The sequence below is a fragment of the Formica exsecta genome, unplaced genomic scaffold (assembly GCF_003651465.1).
Source record: "Formica exsecta isolate Colony F162 unplaced genomic scaffold, ASM365146v1 scaffold744, whole genome shotgun sequence".
Taxonomy (NCBI): Eukaryota; Metazoa; Arthropoda; class Insecta; order Hymenoptera; family Formicidae; genus Formica; species Formica exsecta.
Window position 1 is genome coordinate 503,681 of NW_021853511.1, and position 16,582 is coordinate 520,262.

General features: G+C 31.6%; 6 protein-coding genes across 6 annotated transcripts in view; all 6 read right to left on the minus strand.

Annotated features, from left to right (window-relative positions):
- The window catches only part of LOC115243871 (odorant receptor 4-like), an 8,609-nt gene extending 5,393 nt beyond the window's left edge, over positions 1-3,216 (minus strand). Inside the window, exons 1-5 of the mRNA XM_029821144.1 lie at positions 2,353-3,216; positions 2,121-2,240; positions 1,872-1,989; positions 1,537-1,801; positions 1,340-1,456 (exon numbers count right to left, since the gene is read on the minus strand). Coding sequence (XP_029677004.1) covers positions 1,340-1,456; positions 1,537-1,801; positions 1,872-1,989; positions 2,121-2,240; positions 2,353-2,496 — 764 coding nt within the window. The 5' untranslated portion in view covers positions 2,497-3,216. The remainder of the gene's footprint in view (positions 1-1,339; positions 1,457-1,536; positions 1,802-1,871; positions 1,990-2,120; positions 2,241-2,352) is intronic.
- A 68-nt stretch (positions 3,217-3,284) lies between these two features.
- Positions 3,285-5,190, minus strand: LOC115243881 (odorant receptor 4-like). The gene is made up of 9 exons (XM_029821169.1): positions 5,152-5,190; positions 4,919-5,038; positions 4,658-4,775; positions 4,320-4,584; positions 4,121-4,237; positions 3,925-4,015; positions 3,659-3,795; positions 3,422-3,554; positions 3,285-3,335 (listed from the first exon to the last, which is right to left on the minus strand). Exons 1-9 carry the CDS (start codon positions 5,179-5,181, stop codon positions 3,285-3,287), a joined length of 1,062 nt encoding a protein of 353 aa, XP_029677029.1. The 5' UTR covers positions 5,182-5,190.
- Positions 5,191-6,227: 1,037 nt separating this feature from the next.
- LOC115243875 lies at positions 6,228-8,903 on the minus strand. Its single transcript, XM_029821159.1, has 9 exons — positions 8,184-8,903; positions 7,939-8,058; positions 7,614-7,731; positions 7,280-7,544; positions 7,076-7,183; positions 6,875-6,965; positions 6,604-6,740; positions 6,375-6,507; positions 6,228-6,288 (listed from the first exon to the last, which is right to left on the minus strand). Exons 1-9 carry the CDS (start codon positions 8,325-8,327, stop codon positions 6,238-6,240), a joined length of 1,167 nt encoding a protein of 388 aa, XP_029677019.1. The 5' UTR covers positions 8,328-8,903; the 3' UTR covers positions 6,228-6,237.
- Positions 8,904-9,269: 366 nt separating this feature from the next.
- Positions 9,270-11,035, minus strand: LOC115243880 (odorant receptor 46a-like). Its single transcript, XM_029821168.1, has 8 exons — positions 10,967-11,035; positions 10,642-10,759; positions 10,308-10,572; positions 10,107-10,214; positions 9,906-9,996; positions 9,635-9,771; positions 9,407-9,539; positions 9,270-9,320 (listed from the first exon to the last, which is right to left on the minus strand). Exons 1-8 carry the CDS (start codon positions 11,018-11,020, stop codon positions 9,270-9,272), a joined length of 957 nt encoding a protein of 318 aa, XP_029677028.1. The 5' UTR covers positions 11,021-11,035.
- A 28-nt stretch (positions 11,036-11,063) lies between these two features.
- LOC115243892 lies at positions 11,064-13,212 on the minus strand. The gene is made up of 9 exons (XM_029821185.1): positions 13,057-13,212; positions 12,812-12,931; positions 12,494-12,611; positions 12,160-12,424; positions 11,956-12,063; positions 11,755-11,845; positions 11,484-11,620; positions 11,212-11,387; positions 11,064-11,086 (listed from the first exon to the last, which is right to left on the minus strand). Exons 1-9 carry the CDS (start codon positions 13,198-13,200, stop codon positions 11,064-11,066), a joined length of 1,182 nt encoding a protein of 393 aa, XP_029677045.1. The 5' UTR covers positions 13,201-13,212.
- A 927-nt stretch (positions 13,213-14,139) lies between these two features.
- Positions 14,140-16,546, minus strand: LOC115243874 (odorant receptor 13a-like). Its single transcript, XM_029821158.1, has 9 exons — positions 16,099-16,546; positions 15,865-15,984; positions 15,615-15,732; positions 15,280-15,544; positions 15,081-15,197; positions 14,859-14,949; positions 14,583-14,719; positions 14,345-14,477; positions 14,140-14,255 (listed from the first exon to the last, which is right to left on the minus strand). Exons 1-9 carry the CDS (start codon positions 16,399-16,401, stop codon positions 14,205-14,207), a joined length of 1,335 nt encoding a protein of 444 aa, XP_029677018.1. The 5' UTR covers positions 16,402-16,546; the 3' UTR covers positions 14,140-14,204.
- Between the last annotated feature and the right edge of the window lie 36 nt (positions 16,547-16,582).

Here is a 16,582-nt window from a genome sequence, read left to right on the forward strand (position 1 = left end):
CGGGCTGAGGAAGTGTGTAACCCCCCAAAAAAGACACGCCAGGGCCGTGCCACGGAAGAGATGGGATGCTTGGTTCGTGCCTCCACCCGCCTTAAATCCCCCCCTCGCTCCATATATATTTTATTCTCTTAAGGAAATATTTTGCACAGGTAGCGGCCTTTACATTTTTATTTTCTAAAAATATATATTGAGATTTTACATGAATCTCTCGTTGCTGGATCTTGATATTAATGATGTCCTGATATAGTTGCTTTATTATCACTCGATCATCACTCGAAATAATAAAAACAAAAATAAAATAATTGTGGTAATTTTCTGAGAATACTTTCAAGATGTTGTATTAGAAGATAATGTCAAAATCCAGAAACCGATTTTTCGAAAATTTCTAGGTAGGCGTGCCCCCTTAAAGGTACGTATACTCATTTTTTTAAATGCAATAATCTATTATCACATAATATTATCAAGCTTGTACATAAATACTATTTAAATATATTGATCATTGATTACTGGAAGGACGCGAGTACGGTAAAATATGACATCGAAGATTGTAGAACCTTTAAAATAATAGTAAATTTTTAAAAATAATTTTATAAAAACATGTTATATAATTTTACAATATTTGTGAAAACATATTTTTTACCGTAGTGAAACTTTTTAAGGAAAAAATATAAATTCCACCGGCGCTCAAAATATTCGGTTGCAAGCTCCTTCTCATTACGTTTAGAAGTAACTTTTGCGATTTGACAGGTATATTGTACCAAGAGCAATTGTATCTGCAATATTGTAACGAGATATGCATTTCAATGACCAATTTTTTTAAATTTCGTGAACCGATCGTAGATTTATAGATATTAGAATTGGGGTCATCTTACATCTTATCGCGTATTTTTAAACTGTGGTCTATCAATCTTTGGCCTTGCAGACTGAAGCAAAATATATGAATCAATTGACCAATGATAAATGCCATATACCTCATCGTTTCCAGAGTATCATCTTGTACTACCATCTCGAACGCGGTAAATATATATGTTAATCATTCAAACTTTCGTTAATTAAAAACGTGAATAGTTACTCTATTCTCTAAATGCACATACATCGCACGTTGAATTACAATATTCTTATTACATAAATAAGCACGTACTTGCAGTAAACTAATACTCATCCCTACGGTAACTATCACAATTTGTATGCCGAAAGTTATAGAGAAAGTATCTTTCAGAAGTTTTGCGAATCTACAAATATTATGAAAACACCTTGTACTGAAAATCTTCTTACACTTAATGAGCATGTATTAATTTATTCATCTTTCAGAGATACAGAGTATCCTTTATATACTTACTGTAAGGCTTGCCAGTGTGCATGCACAGAGATAGCTATCTTTTGATTGTACATGTTAATTAGATTATCATTTATCAAGTCTGTATCTTTATTATATGCCAAGTTTTCGAAACGAAATCTGCAACCATTCAGACATTCCTAAATATTTTGCCTAAATTTCTTATATAAAAAGAACATAAAAAATACTAGTAAACTTACCCAGCTACAGCGAAGATGCTGCAGACATGCTCGATATAAGTCAAGACCATACAGTCGTGCGCGAGTACACCCGTTATAACTATTAGTACAGCTACAAAAGCGTGAAATAAAATGTAATAGAAGTATCTTCTGTCATCGTGAACGAAATAATGGGCTTCATAAGGCATTAATATAGAGCGGGATTCGTTGAGCGGTAAAACGATATCTAATATTTGCGGTGTGATGGCAATTAATATAAATAGAGGAGCAGCTATGGCATAATATGCTGCAACATACAAAATAAATCGTCCATCTTTTGTTATATATAAAATGAGAATCGAACGGTTTATTCTTACATATATATATCAAAGAAAACAGTCTCGCTTTTGCAGCATAAGTTTTCATAATTTCGTATTCTTCCGGGATTTCCAAGCTTTCCCAATCGCTATACACCTGATCAGTGAGATCTTTAATCTAAAAAAATATTTTGCGTAAATTTGATCAAGTAATTAATTTTGTGAAAAACTGTAATTGTGATGAACGATATTAAAAATTTCAAAAAGCATTTTTTGGTCAACATGTAATATAAATTTGTATATCTTTACTTTGCTATTGTTAAATTGGCATGCATATAGTTTCACTATAAACAGAATTTGAAATAGATACAACGGTATAGTCGTTAAAATACATTGCACATCTCTGCCGCACTGAATAAACTTGCCAATCTGAAAGCATCGTTTCTGGTAGAGATTGTAAAAATCGTTACCATCATTTATTTAAAATAAGCACTTTATTTTAAATTTAATTTTTTTCTTATTAGATATAAAGAATAATAACCTGTGGAATTATCATAGAAAGCGAAGTCATAGTCATCAAAGTCACTCGAAGCAATCTCTCCTTTCTTCTCTGATAAGGCCATTGACCAGCCAATAACAACATTCTCTTCGTCACACTGTAATAATAATTCCAAACGGACTTCATAATCCGTAATGATATGTTATAATAATTTTTTAGAAGAATACTCAAAACCTTTCGCCTACGATGGCGCACAGTCGACTACATCTCTCGTTTCGTTCTCCAGAAAAAGCGACAAATCGATGTTTCAGCGGGAGAATAAAATGTCACGTGAAAATACCACACGTCGGAAACCTTTAATTTCGCGTGTCATGCCTCGTAACGCATACAATGTGACGCAAATGAAGGCCTGTCGATGAGCGAGATGAGTTTCTGTCGCGCGTATCGATCAGAATTTCCAAGTAAAGTTTTTTTCTATATGTCCATGAAATTTAATGGCTATAGTGTCTATGCAGAATATTGCGAAGTGCGACATATTGAAATTGCTATGCGACAGATCTCCGACAGGTGATATTGACATATATATTTTATTCTCTTAAGGAAATATTTTGCACAGGTAGCGGCCTTTCCATTTTCATTTTCTAAGAATATATATTGAGACTTTACATGAATCTCTCATTGCTGGATCTTGATATTAATGATGTTCTGATATTGTGTGTTGTTTCATTATCACTCGATCATCACTCGAAATAATAAAAACAAAAATAAAATAATTGTGGTAATTTTTTGAGAATACTTTCAAGATGTTGCATTAGAAGATAATGTCAAAATCCAGAAACCGATTTTTTGAAAATTTCTAGGTAGGCGTGCCCCCTTAAAGGTACGTATACTCATTTTTTTAAATGCAATAATCTATTATCACATAATATTATCAAGCTTGTACATAAATACTATTTAAATATATTGATCATTGATTACTGGAAGGACGCGAGTACGGTAAAATATGACATCGAAGATTGTAGAACCTTTAAAATAATAGTAAATTTTTTAAAATAATTTTATAAAAACATGTTATATAATTTTACAATATTTGTGAAAACATATTTTTTACCGTAGTGAAACTTTTTAAGGAAAAAATATAAATTCCACCGGCGCTCAAAATATTCGGTTGCAAGCTCCTTCTCATTACGTTTAGAAGTAACTTTTGCGATTTGACAGGTATATTGTACCAAGAGCAATTGTATCTGCAATATTGTAACGAGATATGCATTTCAATGATCAATTTTTTAAATTTTACCATGAATCGATGACAGACTTATAGATGTTAGAATTGAAATCGTCATCTTACATCTTATCGTGTATTTTTAAACTGTGGTCTAACAATCTTTGGCCTTGTAGACTGAAGCAAAATAAATGAATCAATTGACCAACGACAAATGCCGTATATCTCATCATTTCCAGAGTATCATCTAATTGTACTGCTAACTCGAATGCGGAAAATATATGTTAATCTTTCAAACTTTCGTTAATTATAAACGTGAATAGTTACTCTATTCTCTAAATGCGCATACCTCGCACGTTGAATTACAATATTCTTATTAAATAAATACGTACTTGCAATAAACTGATACTCATCGCTACGGTAACTATCGCTATTTGTATGGCGAAAGTTATGGAGAAAGCATCTTCCAGAAGTTCCGCGAATCTACAAATATTACGAAAATATCTTGTATTAAAAATCTTCTCGCACTTAATAAGCATTTATTAATTTATTCATCTTTCAGAGATACAGAGTATACTTTATACTTACTGTAAGGCTTGCAAGTGTGTATGCACAGAGATAGCTATTTTTTGATTGTACATATTAATTAGATTATTATTTATCAAATCTGTATCTTTATTACATGCCAAGTTTTCGAAACGAAATCTGCAAACATTTAGACATTCCTAAATTTCTTGCCTAAATTTCTTACATAAAAACAACATAAAAAGTACTAGTATAAACTTACCCAGCTACAGCGAAAATGCTGCAGACATGTTCGACATAAGTCAGGATCATACAATCATGCGCGAGTATACCCGTTATAACTATTAGTATAGCTACAAGAGCGTGAAAGAAAATGTAATAGAAGTATTCTCTGTCATCGTGGACGAAATAATGGGCTTCATAAGGCATTAACATAGGGCGGGATTCGTTGAGCGGTAACACGATATTTAATATTTGCGGTGTGAGAGAAACAAATACAAACATAGGACAACATATGATATAATACGCTGCAATACAAACAAAATGGAATCTTTTTACATCCGTTTTATATAAAATATAGATAGAGCGATTTATCCTTACAGGAATATATTAAAGAAAACAATCTCGCTTTTGCTGCATACGTTTTCATAATTTCGTACTCTTCCGGGCTTTCCAAATTTTTCCAATGGCTATACAACTGATCAGTAAGGTCTTTAATCTAGAAAAGTAGCTTACATAGATATCAAATTTCAGATAATTTAACGAAAACCGCAAAAAAATTATGAGCGTGATAAACAATAATAAAAATTTAAGAAAACATTTTTTAAACAATACATAATATAAATTTTTGTATTATCGTACTTTGTCACTGTTAAATTGACACGTATATAGCTTTACCATAATCACAATATGCATTAGATATGTCGGTAATATCATAAAAATACAATGCATGTCTCTGTCACATTGAATAAATTTGCCTATCTAAAACATTGTTTTATAGAGCTCGTCAACATTTATGTCACATTTTAACCGAATAATTTTTTAATTCTATTTTTACAATTATTGACAGAAAATTTATAAATAGATACAGCAACCTGTGGAATCATCACAGAAAGCTCGGTCATAGTTACTAGAGTTAGTCGAAACAACCTCACTCTTCGTTTCTGATAAGGCCACTGACCGGCCAACAATAGCATTCTTTTCGTAATGCTGTAATAATAGTTCCAGACGAGCTCCATAGCTTTTTGAGCGATACTTTATCCTCGACGGTGCGTAGTCGATTACATTTTTTGGTCTCGTTTTCCGATGTAAAGAACAAACAAATATTTCACTAGAAAAGAATAGAGTGTCATATGTGAAAATACTACATGTTACTTACATGAAAACCTTTAATCTCACGTGTCACGTTACGTAATGCATACACTGCGATAGTAAATGACAACCTGTCAAGTGGTAGAGATGATGTGTTATCGTGCGGGATGTATCGATTATAATATCTAAAAAAATAAATGCAGACCCAGCCTTCTATTCTTATATTTAGTTGTCCGATGTAAATACTAGGATGTCTGTATATAGATTATTGCGAGACATGATACACCAAAGTGTGTGCGAAGTGTGACATACTGAAATTGCTTGTAACAGATCTCCGATATGCGATATTGACATATATATTTTATTTTCTTAAATAAATATTTGGCACAGGCAACGGCCTTCACATTTTTATTTTCTAAGAATATCTATTGGGACTTTGCGTGAATCTGTTATTGCTGGATCTTGATATGAATGATGTCCTGATATCGTGAGTTGCTTCAGTATCACTCGATTACTCGGAATAATAAAAACAAAAATAAAATGATTATAATAATTTTTCCAGGTAAATATTTTTGAAAGTTTGAAACCATGATTACAATAATATCTTAAATATAAGAAAAGGTTTTTGCAAGTTAGATATATAAATTTGACAATTTTGCGCTCATTTCTTCATTCGCTAACATTGGTTTAGTATTCACTTGTAAAACTTGGAAAACTTAAAATTACGGCAATGTTTTTGACAGCGCGCATAAGATAATTTTTTAAATGAGATTTAAAGGTACGTATATACATTCTTTTAAATGCAATAATCTATTGTCACATAATACTAAACTTGTACATAAATACTATTTGAGTATATTGATCATTGATTACTGGAAGGACGCGAGTACGGTAAAATATGACATCGAGGATTGTAAAACCTTTAAAATAAGAGTAAATTTTTTAAAATAATTTTATAAAAACATGTTATATAACATTACAATATATATGAAAATTTGTTCTTTACCGTCATGAAGCTTTTCAATGAGAAAATATATATCCTGCCTGCACTCAAAATATTCGGTTGCATGCTCCTTCTCATGATGTTTAGAACCAATCTTTGCGATTTCACGGGTATTTTGTACCAGGCACATTTATATCTACAAAGTTGCAGTATTATGCATTTCAATGATCATATTTTTTTTGCTGTTAACCGGTCGTGAAATTATATATATATTTTAGAATTGGAATCTCACATCTTATCATGCATTCGTAAACTGTGGTCTATCAACTTTTGGCCTTGCAGACTAAAGCAGAATATATGAATTAACTGACCAACAACAAATGCTATGTATCTCGTCGTTTCAATAATGTTTTCTAATTGCACCGCCATCTCGAATAAAATAAATGTAATTTAATTTCTTATTCGTCAGATGATTATAATATAAACGTAGATAATAACTTGATTCTCAAAATGTGCAAATGTCGCAAGTTGAATTGCAATACTTTTAACAATTAAGCACGTACTTGCACAAAGGTGATACTCATCGCTACGATAACTATAAACATTTGTATAACTAAAGCTACAGAGAAGGTATTTTCAAGGAGCTCCGCGAATCTATGTAAAATAAGTGTTACTATAACAATGTGTATTGAGAATTGTTTTCAATAAGCATTGGTTTATTTATTCTTATATACATATATAGAAACACATTATTACATACTTACTGTAAAGCTCGCCAATGTGCACAAACAGATAATGCTATTTTTTGATTGTATATCTTTGTATTATTATTCTCTACGTCGGTATTATGTGCCAAATTTTCGAAACGAAATCTATATGTATGTATTAAACAATAAATCAACATTTAACTTTGCTTCCAAAACTTATTATTTTAAAAGAACTAGAAGAAAAATACGAAGTATTCTTACCCAGCCACAGCGAAGATGCCGCAAACGTGTTCGATGTAAGTCAAGATCATGCAATCATGCGCGAGTAGTCCCGTTATAATTATTATTATAGATATTGCAACATGGAAAAGAATGTAATAGAAGTATTCTCTGTCGTCGCTAACGAAATAGTGACATTCCTGAGGCATTATTATAGGGCGGGATTCGTTGAGGGGCAATACGATATCTAATACCTTCGGTGTAAGACTAAATAGCATAAACAGGGGACAACATATGTAATAATATGCTGCAACAAAAACAAAAAAAATCATATCTGTTATATATATAAAATCAGATTAGAATAATTTATCCTCACAGGAATAAATCAAAGAAATCAATCTTGCTTTTGCTGCATACGTTTTCATAATTTCGTATTCTTCCAAGCTTTTCAAATTTGTCCAATCGCTACATAGTTGATCGGTGAGATGTTTAATCTAGAATGCAAATATTAAATTTTATTAAATAATTTAATAGCCGTTGTAGGGTTCTGTGATTGCGATGAATAATCCTAAAAACTTATGAAACTATATTTACACATAATTTACGATTGACTGTAGAAGATCGGGAATAGTCGTAGAAACTCAAGAAATTGTGTTTTGATTAATGGATGATATAAAAAAAAAAATTTCATATTATCTTACTTTGTTACTATAAAATTGACATGTGAATAGCTTCACCATAATTACAGTGTACATTAGATACGTCGGTATACCTATTAAGATACATCGCGCGTTTTTGTCACATTGAATGAATCTTCCTACCTAAAAACGACGTTGTTAGCAGATTATAGAACTCAACGTTTTGTACATTATATTTTAATCAAACAATTTTTGAATTTTATTTATTCGCAATTATAGAGAAAAAATCCGTAACTGGTTATAACAACCTGCGTAACCATCACAGAAAGCTCAGTCATAGTCACTAGAATCATTCGGAACAACCTCTCTCCTCTTTTCTGATAAGGCCACTGACCAACTAATGATAGCATTCTTTTCGTAATGCTGTAATAATAATTCCAGACGAGCTCCATAGCTTTTTGAGCGATACTTTATCCTCGACGGTGCGTAGTCGATTACATTTTTTGGTCTCGTTTTCCGATGTAAAGAACAAACAAATATTTCACTAGAAAAGAATAGAGTGTCATATGTGAAAATACTACATGTTACTTACATGAAAACCTTTAATCTCACGTGTCACGTTACGTAATGCATACACTGCGATAGTAAATGACAACCTGTCAAGTGGTAGAGATGATGTGTTATCGTGCGGAATGTATCGATTATAATATCTAAAGAAATAAATGCATACCCAGCCTTCTATTCTTATATTTAGTTGTCCGATGTAAATACTAGGATGTCTGTATATAGATTATTGCGAGACATGATACACCAAAGTGTGTGCGAAGTGTGACATACTGAAATTGCTTGTAACAGATCTCCGATATGCGATATTGACATATATATTTTATTTTCTTAAATAAATATTTGGCACAGGCAACGGCCTTCACATTTTTATTTTCTAAGAATATCTATTGGGACTTTGCGTGAATCTGTTATTGCTGGATCTTGATATGAATGATGTCCTGATATCGTGAGTTGCTTCAGTATCACTCGATTACTCGGAATAATAAAAACAAAAATAAAATGATTATGATAATTTTTTCAGGTAAATATTTTTGAAAGTTTGAAACCATGATTACAATAATATCTTAAATATAAGAAAAGGTTTTTGCAAGTTAGATATATAAATTTGACAATTTTGCGCTCATTTCTTCATTCGCTAACATTGGTTTAGTATTCACTTGTAAAACTTGGAAAACTTAAAATTACGGCAATGTTTTTGACAGCGCGCATAAGATAATTTTTTAAATGAGATTTAAAGGTACGTATATACATTCTTTTAAATGCAATAATCTATTGTCACATAATACTAAACTTGTACATAAATACTATTTGAGTATATTGATCATTGATTACTGGAAGGACGCGAGTACGGTAAAATATGACATCGAAGATTGTAGAACCTTTAAAATAATAGTAAATTTTTAAAAATAATTTTATAAAAACATGTTATATAACATTACAATATATATGAAAATTTGTTCTTTACCGTCATGAAGCTTTTCAATGAGAAAATATATATCCTGCCTGCGCTCAAAATATTCGGTTGCATGCTCCTTCTCATGATGTTTAGAAGCAATCTTTGCGATTTTACGGGTATTTTGTACCAGGCACATTTATATCTGCAAAGTTGCAGTATTATGCATTTCAATGATCATATTTTTTTGCTGTTAACCGGTCGTAAAATTATATATATATTTTAGAATTGGAATCTCACATCTTATCATGCATTCGTAAACTGTGGTCTATCAACTTTTGGCCTTGCAGACTAAAGCAGAATATATGAATTAACTGACCAACAACAAATGCTATGTATCTCGTCGTTTCAATAATGTTTTCTAATTGCACCGCCATCTCGAATAAAATAAATGTAATTTAATTTCTTATTCGTCAGATGATTATAATATAAACGTAGATAATAACTTGATTCTCAAAATGTGCAAATGTCGCAAGTTGAATTGCAATACTTTTAACAATTAAGCACGTACTTGCACAAAGGTGATACTCATCGCTACGATAACTATAAACATTTGTATAACTAAAGCTACAGAGAAGGTATTTTCAAGGAGCTCCGCGAATCTATGTAAAATAAGTGTTACTATAACAATGTGTATTGAGAATTGTTTTCAATAAGCATTGGTTTATTTATTCTTATATACATATATAGAAACACATTATTACATACTTACTGTAAAGCTCGCCAATGTGCACAAACAGATAATGCTATTTTTTGATTGTATATCTTTGTATTATTATTCTCTACGTCGGTATTATGTGCCAAATTTTCGAAACGAAATCTACATGTATTCAAACAATAAATCAACAGTTAACTTTGCTTCCTAAACTTATTATATTAAAAGAACTAGAAGAAAAATACGAATTATTCTTACCCAGCCACAGCGAAGATGCCGCAAACGTGTTCGATGTAAGTCAAGATCATGCAATCATGCGCGAGTAGTCCCGTTATAATTATTATTATAGATATTGCAACATGGAAAAGAATGTAATAGAAGTATTCTCTGTCGTCGCTAACGAAATAGTGACATTCCTGAGGCATTATTATAGGGCGGGATTCGTTGAGGGGCAATACGATATCTAATATCTTCGGTACAAGGCTAAATAGCACAAACAGGGGACAACATACGTAATAATATGCTGCAACAAAAACGAAACAAATCATATCTGTTATATATGTATAATCAGATTAGAATAATTTATCCTCACAGGAATAAATCAAAGAAATCAATCTTGCTTTTGCTGCATACATTTTCATAATTTCGTATTCTTCCAAGCTTTTCAAATTTGTCCAATCGCTACATAGTTGATCGGTGAGATGTTTAATCTAGAATGCAAATATTAAATTTTATTAAATAATTTAATAGCCGTTGTAGGGTTCTGTGATTGCGATGAATAATCCTAAAAACTTATGAAACTATATTTACACATAATTTACGATTGACTGTAGAAGATCGGGAATAGTCGTAGAAACTCAAGAAATTGTGTTTTGATTAATGGATGATATAAAAAAAAAAATTTCATATTATCTTACTTTGTTACTATAAAATTGACATGTGAATAGCTTCACCATAATTACAGTGTACATTAGATACGTCGGTATACCTATTAAGATACATCGCGCGTTTTTGTCACATTGAATGAATCTTCCTACCTAAAAACGACGTTGTTAGCAGATTATAGAACTCAACGTTTTGTACATTATATTTTAATCAAACAATTTTTGAATTTTATTTATTCGCAATTATAGAGAAAAAATCCGTAACTGGTTATAACAACCTGCGTAACCATCACAGAATATATATGAAAATTTGTTCTTTACCGTCATGAAGCTTTTCAATGAGAAAATATATATCCTGCCTGCGCTCAAAATATTCGGTTGCATGCTCCTTCTCATGATGTTTAGAAGCAATCTTTGCGATTTTACGGGTATTTTGTACCAGGCACATTTATATCTGCAAAGTTGCAGTATTATGCATTTCAATGATCATATTTTTTTTGCTGTTAACCGGTCGTGAAATTATATATATATTTTAGAATTGGAATCTCACATCTTATCATGCATTCGTAAACTGTGGTCTATCAACTTTTGGCCTTGCAGACTAAAGCAGAATATATGAATTAACTGACCAACAACAAATGCTATGTATCTCGTCGTTTCAATAATGTTTTCTAATTGCACCGCCATCTCGAATAAAATAAATGTAATTTAATTTCTTATTCGTCAGATGATTATAATATAAACGTAGATAATAACTTGATTCTCAAAATGTGCAAATGTCGCAAGTTGAATTACAATACATTTAACAATTAAGAACGTACTTGCGCAAAGGTGACACTCATCGCTACGATAACTATGAACATTTGTATAACTAAAGCTACAGAAAAGGTATTTTCAAGAAGCTCCGCGAATCTATGGCAAATAAGTGTTACTATAACAATGTATATTGAGAATTTTTTTCAATAAGCATTTGTTTATTTATTCTTATATACATATATAGAAACACATTATTACATACTTACTGTAAAGCTCGCCAATGTGCACGAACGGATAATGCTATTTTTTGATTGTATATCTTTGTATTATTACTCTCTACGTCGGTATTATGTGCCAAATTTTCGAAACGAAATCTATATGTATGTATTAAACAATAAATCAACATTTAACTTTGCTTCCAAAACTTATTATTTTAAAAGAACTAGAAGAAAAATACGAAGTATTCTTACCCAGCCACAGCGAAGATGCCGCAAACGTGTTCGATGTAAGTCAAGATCATGCAATCATGCGCGAGTAGACCCGTTATATTTATTATTATAGATATCACAACATGGAAAAGAATGTAATAGAAGTATTCTCTGTCGTCGCTAACGAAATAGTGACATTCGTGAGGCATTAATATAGGGCGGGATTCGTTGAGGGGCAATACGATATCTAATACCTTCGGTGTAAGACTAAATAGCATAAACAGGGGACAACATATGTAATAATATGCTGCAACAAAAACAAAAAAAATCATATCTGTTATATATATAAAATCAGATTAGAATAATTTATCCTCACAGGAATAAATCAAAGAAATCAATCTTGCTTTTGCTGCATACATTTTCATAATTTCGTATTCTTCCAAGCTTTTCAAATTTGTCCAATCGCTACATAGTTGATCGGTGAGATGTTTAATCTAGAATTATTACATTTTATTAGATAATTTAATAGCCATTGTAGGGCTCTGTGATTGCGATGAATAATCCTAAAAACTTATGAAACTATATTTACACATAATTTACGATTGACTGTAGAAGATTGGGAATAGTGGTAGAAACTCAAGAAACTGTGTTTTGATTAATGGATAATATAAAAAAAAATTCCATATTATCTTACTTTGTTACTATAAAATTGACATGTGAATAGCTTCACCATAATTACAGTGTGCACTAGATACGTTGGTATACCTATTAAAACACATCGTGCGTTTTTGCCGCATTGAATGAGTCTTCCCACCTAAAAACGACGTTGTTAGCAGATTATAGAACTCAACGTTTTGTACATTATATTTTAATCAAACAATTTTTGAATTTTATTTATCCGCAATTATAGGGAAAAAATCCGTAACTGGTTATAACAACCTGCGTAACCATCACAGAAAGCTCAGTCATAGTCACTAGAATCATTCGGAACAACCTCTCTCCTCTTTTCTGATAAGGCCACTGACCAACTAATGATAGCATTCTTTTCGTAATGCTGTAATAATAATTCCAGACGAAGTCCATAGTTTTCAGAGAGATACTTTGTCCACGACGGCGCGCAATCGACTAAATTTTTCGTCGTGTTTTACATTGTAAAGAACGAATGAGTTTATCAGGGAGGGAGAATAAAGTACTATGTAAAGATACTGTACGTTGAAAACGTTTAATTTCGCATGTCCCACTCCGTAATACATACAATGGATATGTTAATGGATGTCTGTCAATGGGTAGTATTTTTTGCCGTGCATGACGTATTGATTTTTTAATATTATAGAATAAATTGCAACTATATATATGTATTCAGTGGTGGGATACAAATTCCATGGTGTCTATATGTATAGATTATTGTAGAATGTAACACAAAATTAGTAATACAAAAAATTTTCAATGTTTAATATCTATACGCATATTTATTCTCTTAAGGAAATATTTTACATTAATGTTGATTCTTTTTTTAAGAATAGATTAGAACTGCGTGATTCATTATCGGATTCTGAAACGGATACGTGAAATCGCTTTTCAGATAATCATTGCTTAAAACAATGGAAATAAAGATGAAAAGTTTGTAGCAAGTTTTAGATAAATTTTGGAAATTTGGAGATGTGATTAACAATGATGATTTTTAAAAATTTTATGAATTGTATATATGTATAAATATGACATAAATATTACATGATTAATAAAAGTATATAATTATAATATATGAATTAAATACAATGTGGTGTATTGTCTTCAATGGGATAGGTGGGCGTGCCAACTTTATTAGTGGATTTAAAAATATTGTAACTCTCTGGTTTTGTTCGTAAAACAATAAAAGTTTAGGATTATATTTAAACAATATTTTAATTATATGTGGTTGTGCAGTTATAACAGGATAACTTTTTATATAATGAGAATTAAGATTATGTATACATTATAATTATGTATTACATTATAATTTTATAATGTAATAAGAAAATCATTGTCTATGTCATGACATTATTATGTTTATATAGAAATACTATCCAGGAGCAATTATCGATTATTGATTATTCGAAGGATGCGAGTACGGTAAAATACGACATCGAAGACTGTAGTACCTTCAAAAATAGGAGTATCGAGGATTCTTAAAAGAACATTAAAGAAATACGTTATAATGTTAGAATATTCGTAAAAATATATTCTTTACCGTAGTGAAGCTCTTGAGGGAAAAAATATAAATCTTGCCAGCGGTCAAAAAATTTGGCTGCAAACACTTTCTCATCACGTGTAGAAGCATCCTTTGCGATTTCACAGGTATTTTGTACCAGAAGCCGTTATATCTGCAATGTTGCAACAATACAGGTGTTTCAACGATCGCTAAGCTTTCCCATTTCTGTTGTGAATCGATGGACTTATATATTTTACAATTAAAATCAATGTCTTACATCTTGTCACGTATTTGTAGACTGTGATCTATCAGTCTTTGTCCTTGCAGACTGAAGCAGAATAAATGAATCAATTGTCCAACAACATACGCTATGTATCTCGCTACTTCCATATTGTCGTTTGATTGTCCTGCGATCTCGAAAACACGATAAATATATTTTAATTTCTTATTCTCTCGCGCTAAATGCAACCGTATGAGTAATAATTCGATTATCGAAATATGTGCAAAAATCGTAAATTCAACTGTGCAATATTCTTAACAATTAAGCACATACTTTTAACAAGGTAACGCTCATCGTTACGGTAATTATCAATATTTGTATGATGAAAGTTATAGAGAAGGTATCTGCAAGAAGCTCCGCGAATCTGTAGCAAATAAATTTACTTTATGATATAACACTTCCCATTATATATCATATCAAGAGACACGGTAGTGTCTCGCGCCAAGTCACGCTAAGCAAAGACCGCGCGTAGTAACAGCGAGGTTACATACTTACTGTAAAGCTCGCCAGTGTGTATGAATGGACAATGCTATTTTTTGATTGTAAATGTTTTCTAAATTATTATTTGGCATATCAATATTCTCACTACACGCCAAGTTCTCAAAACGAAATCTGCTAACATTTAGACATCTCGACTCTGTTTCGAATAAATTTTATTATATAAAAAAGTTGTAAGAAAAATACAAAATATTACCCAGCTACGGCGAAAATGCTGCAGACATGCTCGATATAAGTCAGGATCAGACAATCGTGCGCGAGTAATCCTACACAAACTATGATTATACCCACAAGAGCGTGGAAGAAAATGTAAAAGAAGTATTCCGTGTCATCGTGGACAAAGTAGTGCGCTTCGTAAGGCAATAATATAGGACGGGATTCGTTGAGCGGTAAAACGATATCTAATATTTGCGGTGTAAGGGTAATTAATATAAATAGAGGAGCAGCTATGGCATAATATGCTGCAACATACGAAATAAATCGTCCATCTCTCGTTATACATAAAATGAGAATCGAACGGTTTATTCTTACACGTATATATCAAAGAAAACAGTCTCGCTTTTGCAGCATAAGTTTTCATAATTTCGTATTCTTCCGGGATTTCCAAATTTTCCCAATCGCTATACACTTGATCAGTGAGTTCTTTTATCTAGAAAAATATCTCGCGTAAATTTTATCAGATAATTAAATTTGTGAAAGACTGTAATTGTGACGAGTAATCTTAAAAATTTCAAAAAGTATTTTTTTGATCAACGTGTAATATAGATTTTTATATTTTTACTTTGCTATTGTTAAATTGGCATGCATATAGTTTCACTATAACCACAATTTGAAATAGATGCGTCGGTATAGTCGTTAAAATACATTGCACATCTCTGTCGCACTGAATAAACTTGCCAATCTGAAAGTGTCGTTACTTATAGAGATCATAGAAATCGTTACCATTACGTATTTAAATTAAACACTTCTTTTTAAATTTAATTTTTTCCTTTTATTAGATATAGAAAACAGCAACCTGCGGAACTATCATAGAAAGCGAAATCATAGTCATCACAGTTACACGGAGCAATCTCTCTTTTCTTCTCTGATAAGGCCACTGACCAACCAATAACAGCATTCTCTTCGTCATACTGTAATAATAATTCCAAACGGACTTCATAATCCGTAATGATATGATATAATAGTTTTTCAGAGGAATACTCAAAACCTTTCGCCTACGACGGCGCACAGTCAACAACATCTCTCGTTTCATTTTCCAAAAAGAGGGACGAATCGATGTTTCAGCGGAAGAATAAAATGTCACGTGAAAATACCACATATCGGAAACCTTTAATTTCACGTGTCATGTCTCGTAACGCATACAATGTGACGCGAATGAAGGCCTGTCGACGAGCGAGATGAATTTCTGACGCGCGTATCGATCAGAATTTCCAAGTAAAGTTTTTTTCTAGATATCTATGCAATTTAATGACTATAGTGTCTATACAGAATATTGCGAA

Excerpts from the sequence above, each read along its gene's own strand:
- LOC115243880 (XM_029821168.1), bottom strand. The coding sequence starts at position 11,020 with ATGTACACTGTAATTATGGTGAAGCTATTCACATGTCAATTTTATAGT. Across the intron at positions 10,215-10,307 it reads GGCATCTTCGCTGTGGCTGG|ATTTCGTTTCGAAAATTTGG; the intron begins GTAAGAATAATT and ends GAATACATGTAG. Across the intron at positions 9,997-10,106 it reads GCACATTGGCGAGCTTTACA|ATTCGCGGAGCTCCTTGAAA; the intron begins GTAAGTATGTAA and ends TATTTTACATAG.
- LOC115243875 (XM_029821159.1), bottom strand. The coding sequence starts at position 8,327 with ATGGAGCTCGTCTGGAATTATTATTACAGCATTACGAAAAGAATGCTA. Across the intron at positions 7,545-7,613 it reads GATTTCTTTGATTTATTCCT|CATATTATTACATATGTTGT; the intron begins GTGAGGATAAAT and ends TTTTTGTTGCAG. Across the intron at positions 6,508-6,603 it reads TTACGAATGCATGATAAGAT|ATATAAATGTGCCTGGTACA; the intron begins GTGAGATTCCAA and ends GCAACTTTGTAG.
- LOC115243874 (XM_029821158.1), bottom strand. The coding sequence starts at position 16,401 with ATGTGGTATTTTCACGTGACATTTTATTCTTCCGCTGAAACATCGATT. Across the intron at positions 15,198-15,279 it reads AGCATTTTCGCCGTAGCTGG|ATTTCGTTTTGAGAACTTGG; the intron begins GTAATATTTTGT and ends AAATGTTAGCAG. Across the intron at positions 14,720-14,858 it reads TGAGCGTTACCTTGTTAAAA|ATCGCAGGACAATCAAACGA; the intron begins GTATGTGCTTAA and ends CGTGTTTTCGAG.
- LOC115243892 (XM_029821185.1), bottom strand. The coding sequence starts at position 13,200 with ATGGACTTCGTCTGGAATTATTATTACAGCATTACGAAAAGAATGCTA. Across the intron at positions 11,846-11,955 it reads GCACATTGGCGAGCTTTACA|ATTCGCGGAGCTTCTTGAAA; the intron begins GTAAGTATGTAA and ends TATTTGCCATAG. Across the intron at positions 11,621-11,754 it reads TGAGTGTCACCTTTGCGCAA|ATGGCGGTGCAATTAGAAAA; the intron begins GTACGTTCTTAA and ends ATTTTATTCGAG.
- LOC115243881 (XM_029821169.1), bottom strand. The coding sequence starts at position 5,181 with ATGACCGAGCTTTCTGTGATGATTCCACAG. Across the intron at positions 4,585-4,657 it reads GTTTTCTTTAATATATTCCT|CGTATTATATCATATGTTGT; the intron begins GTAAGGATAAAT and ends TTTGTATTGCAG. Across the intron at positions 4,016-4,120 it reads ACACACTTGCAAGCCTTACA|ATTCGCGGAACTTCTGGAAG; the intron begins GTAAGTATAAAG and ends TAATATTTGTAG.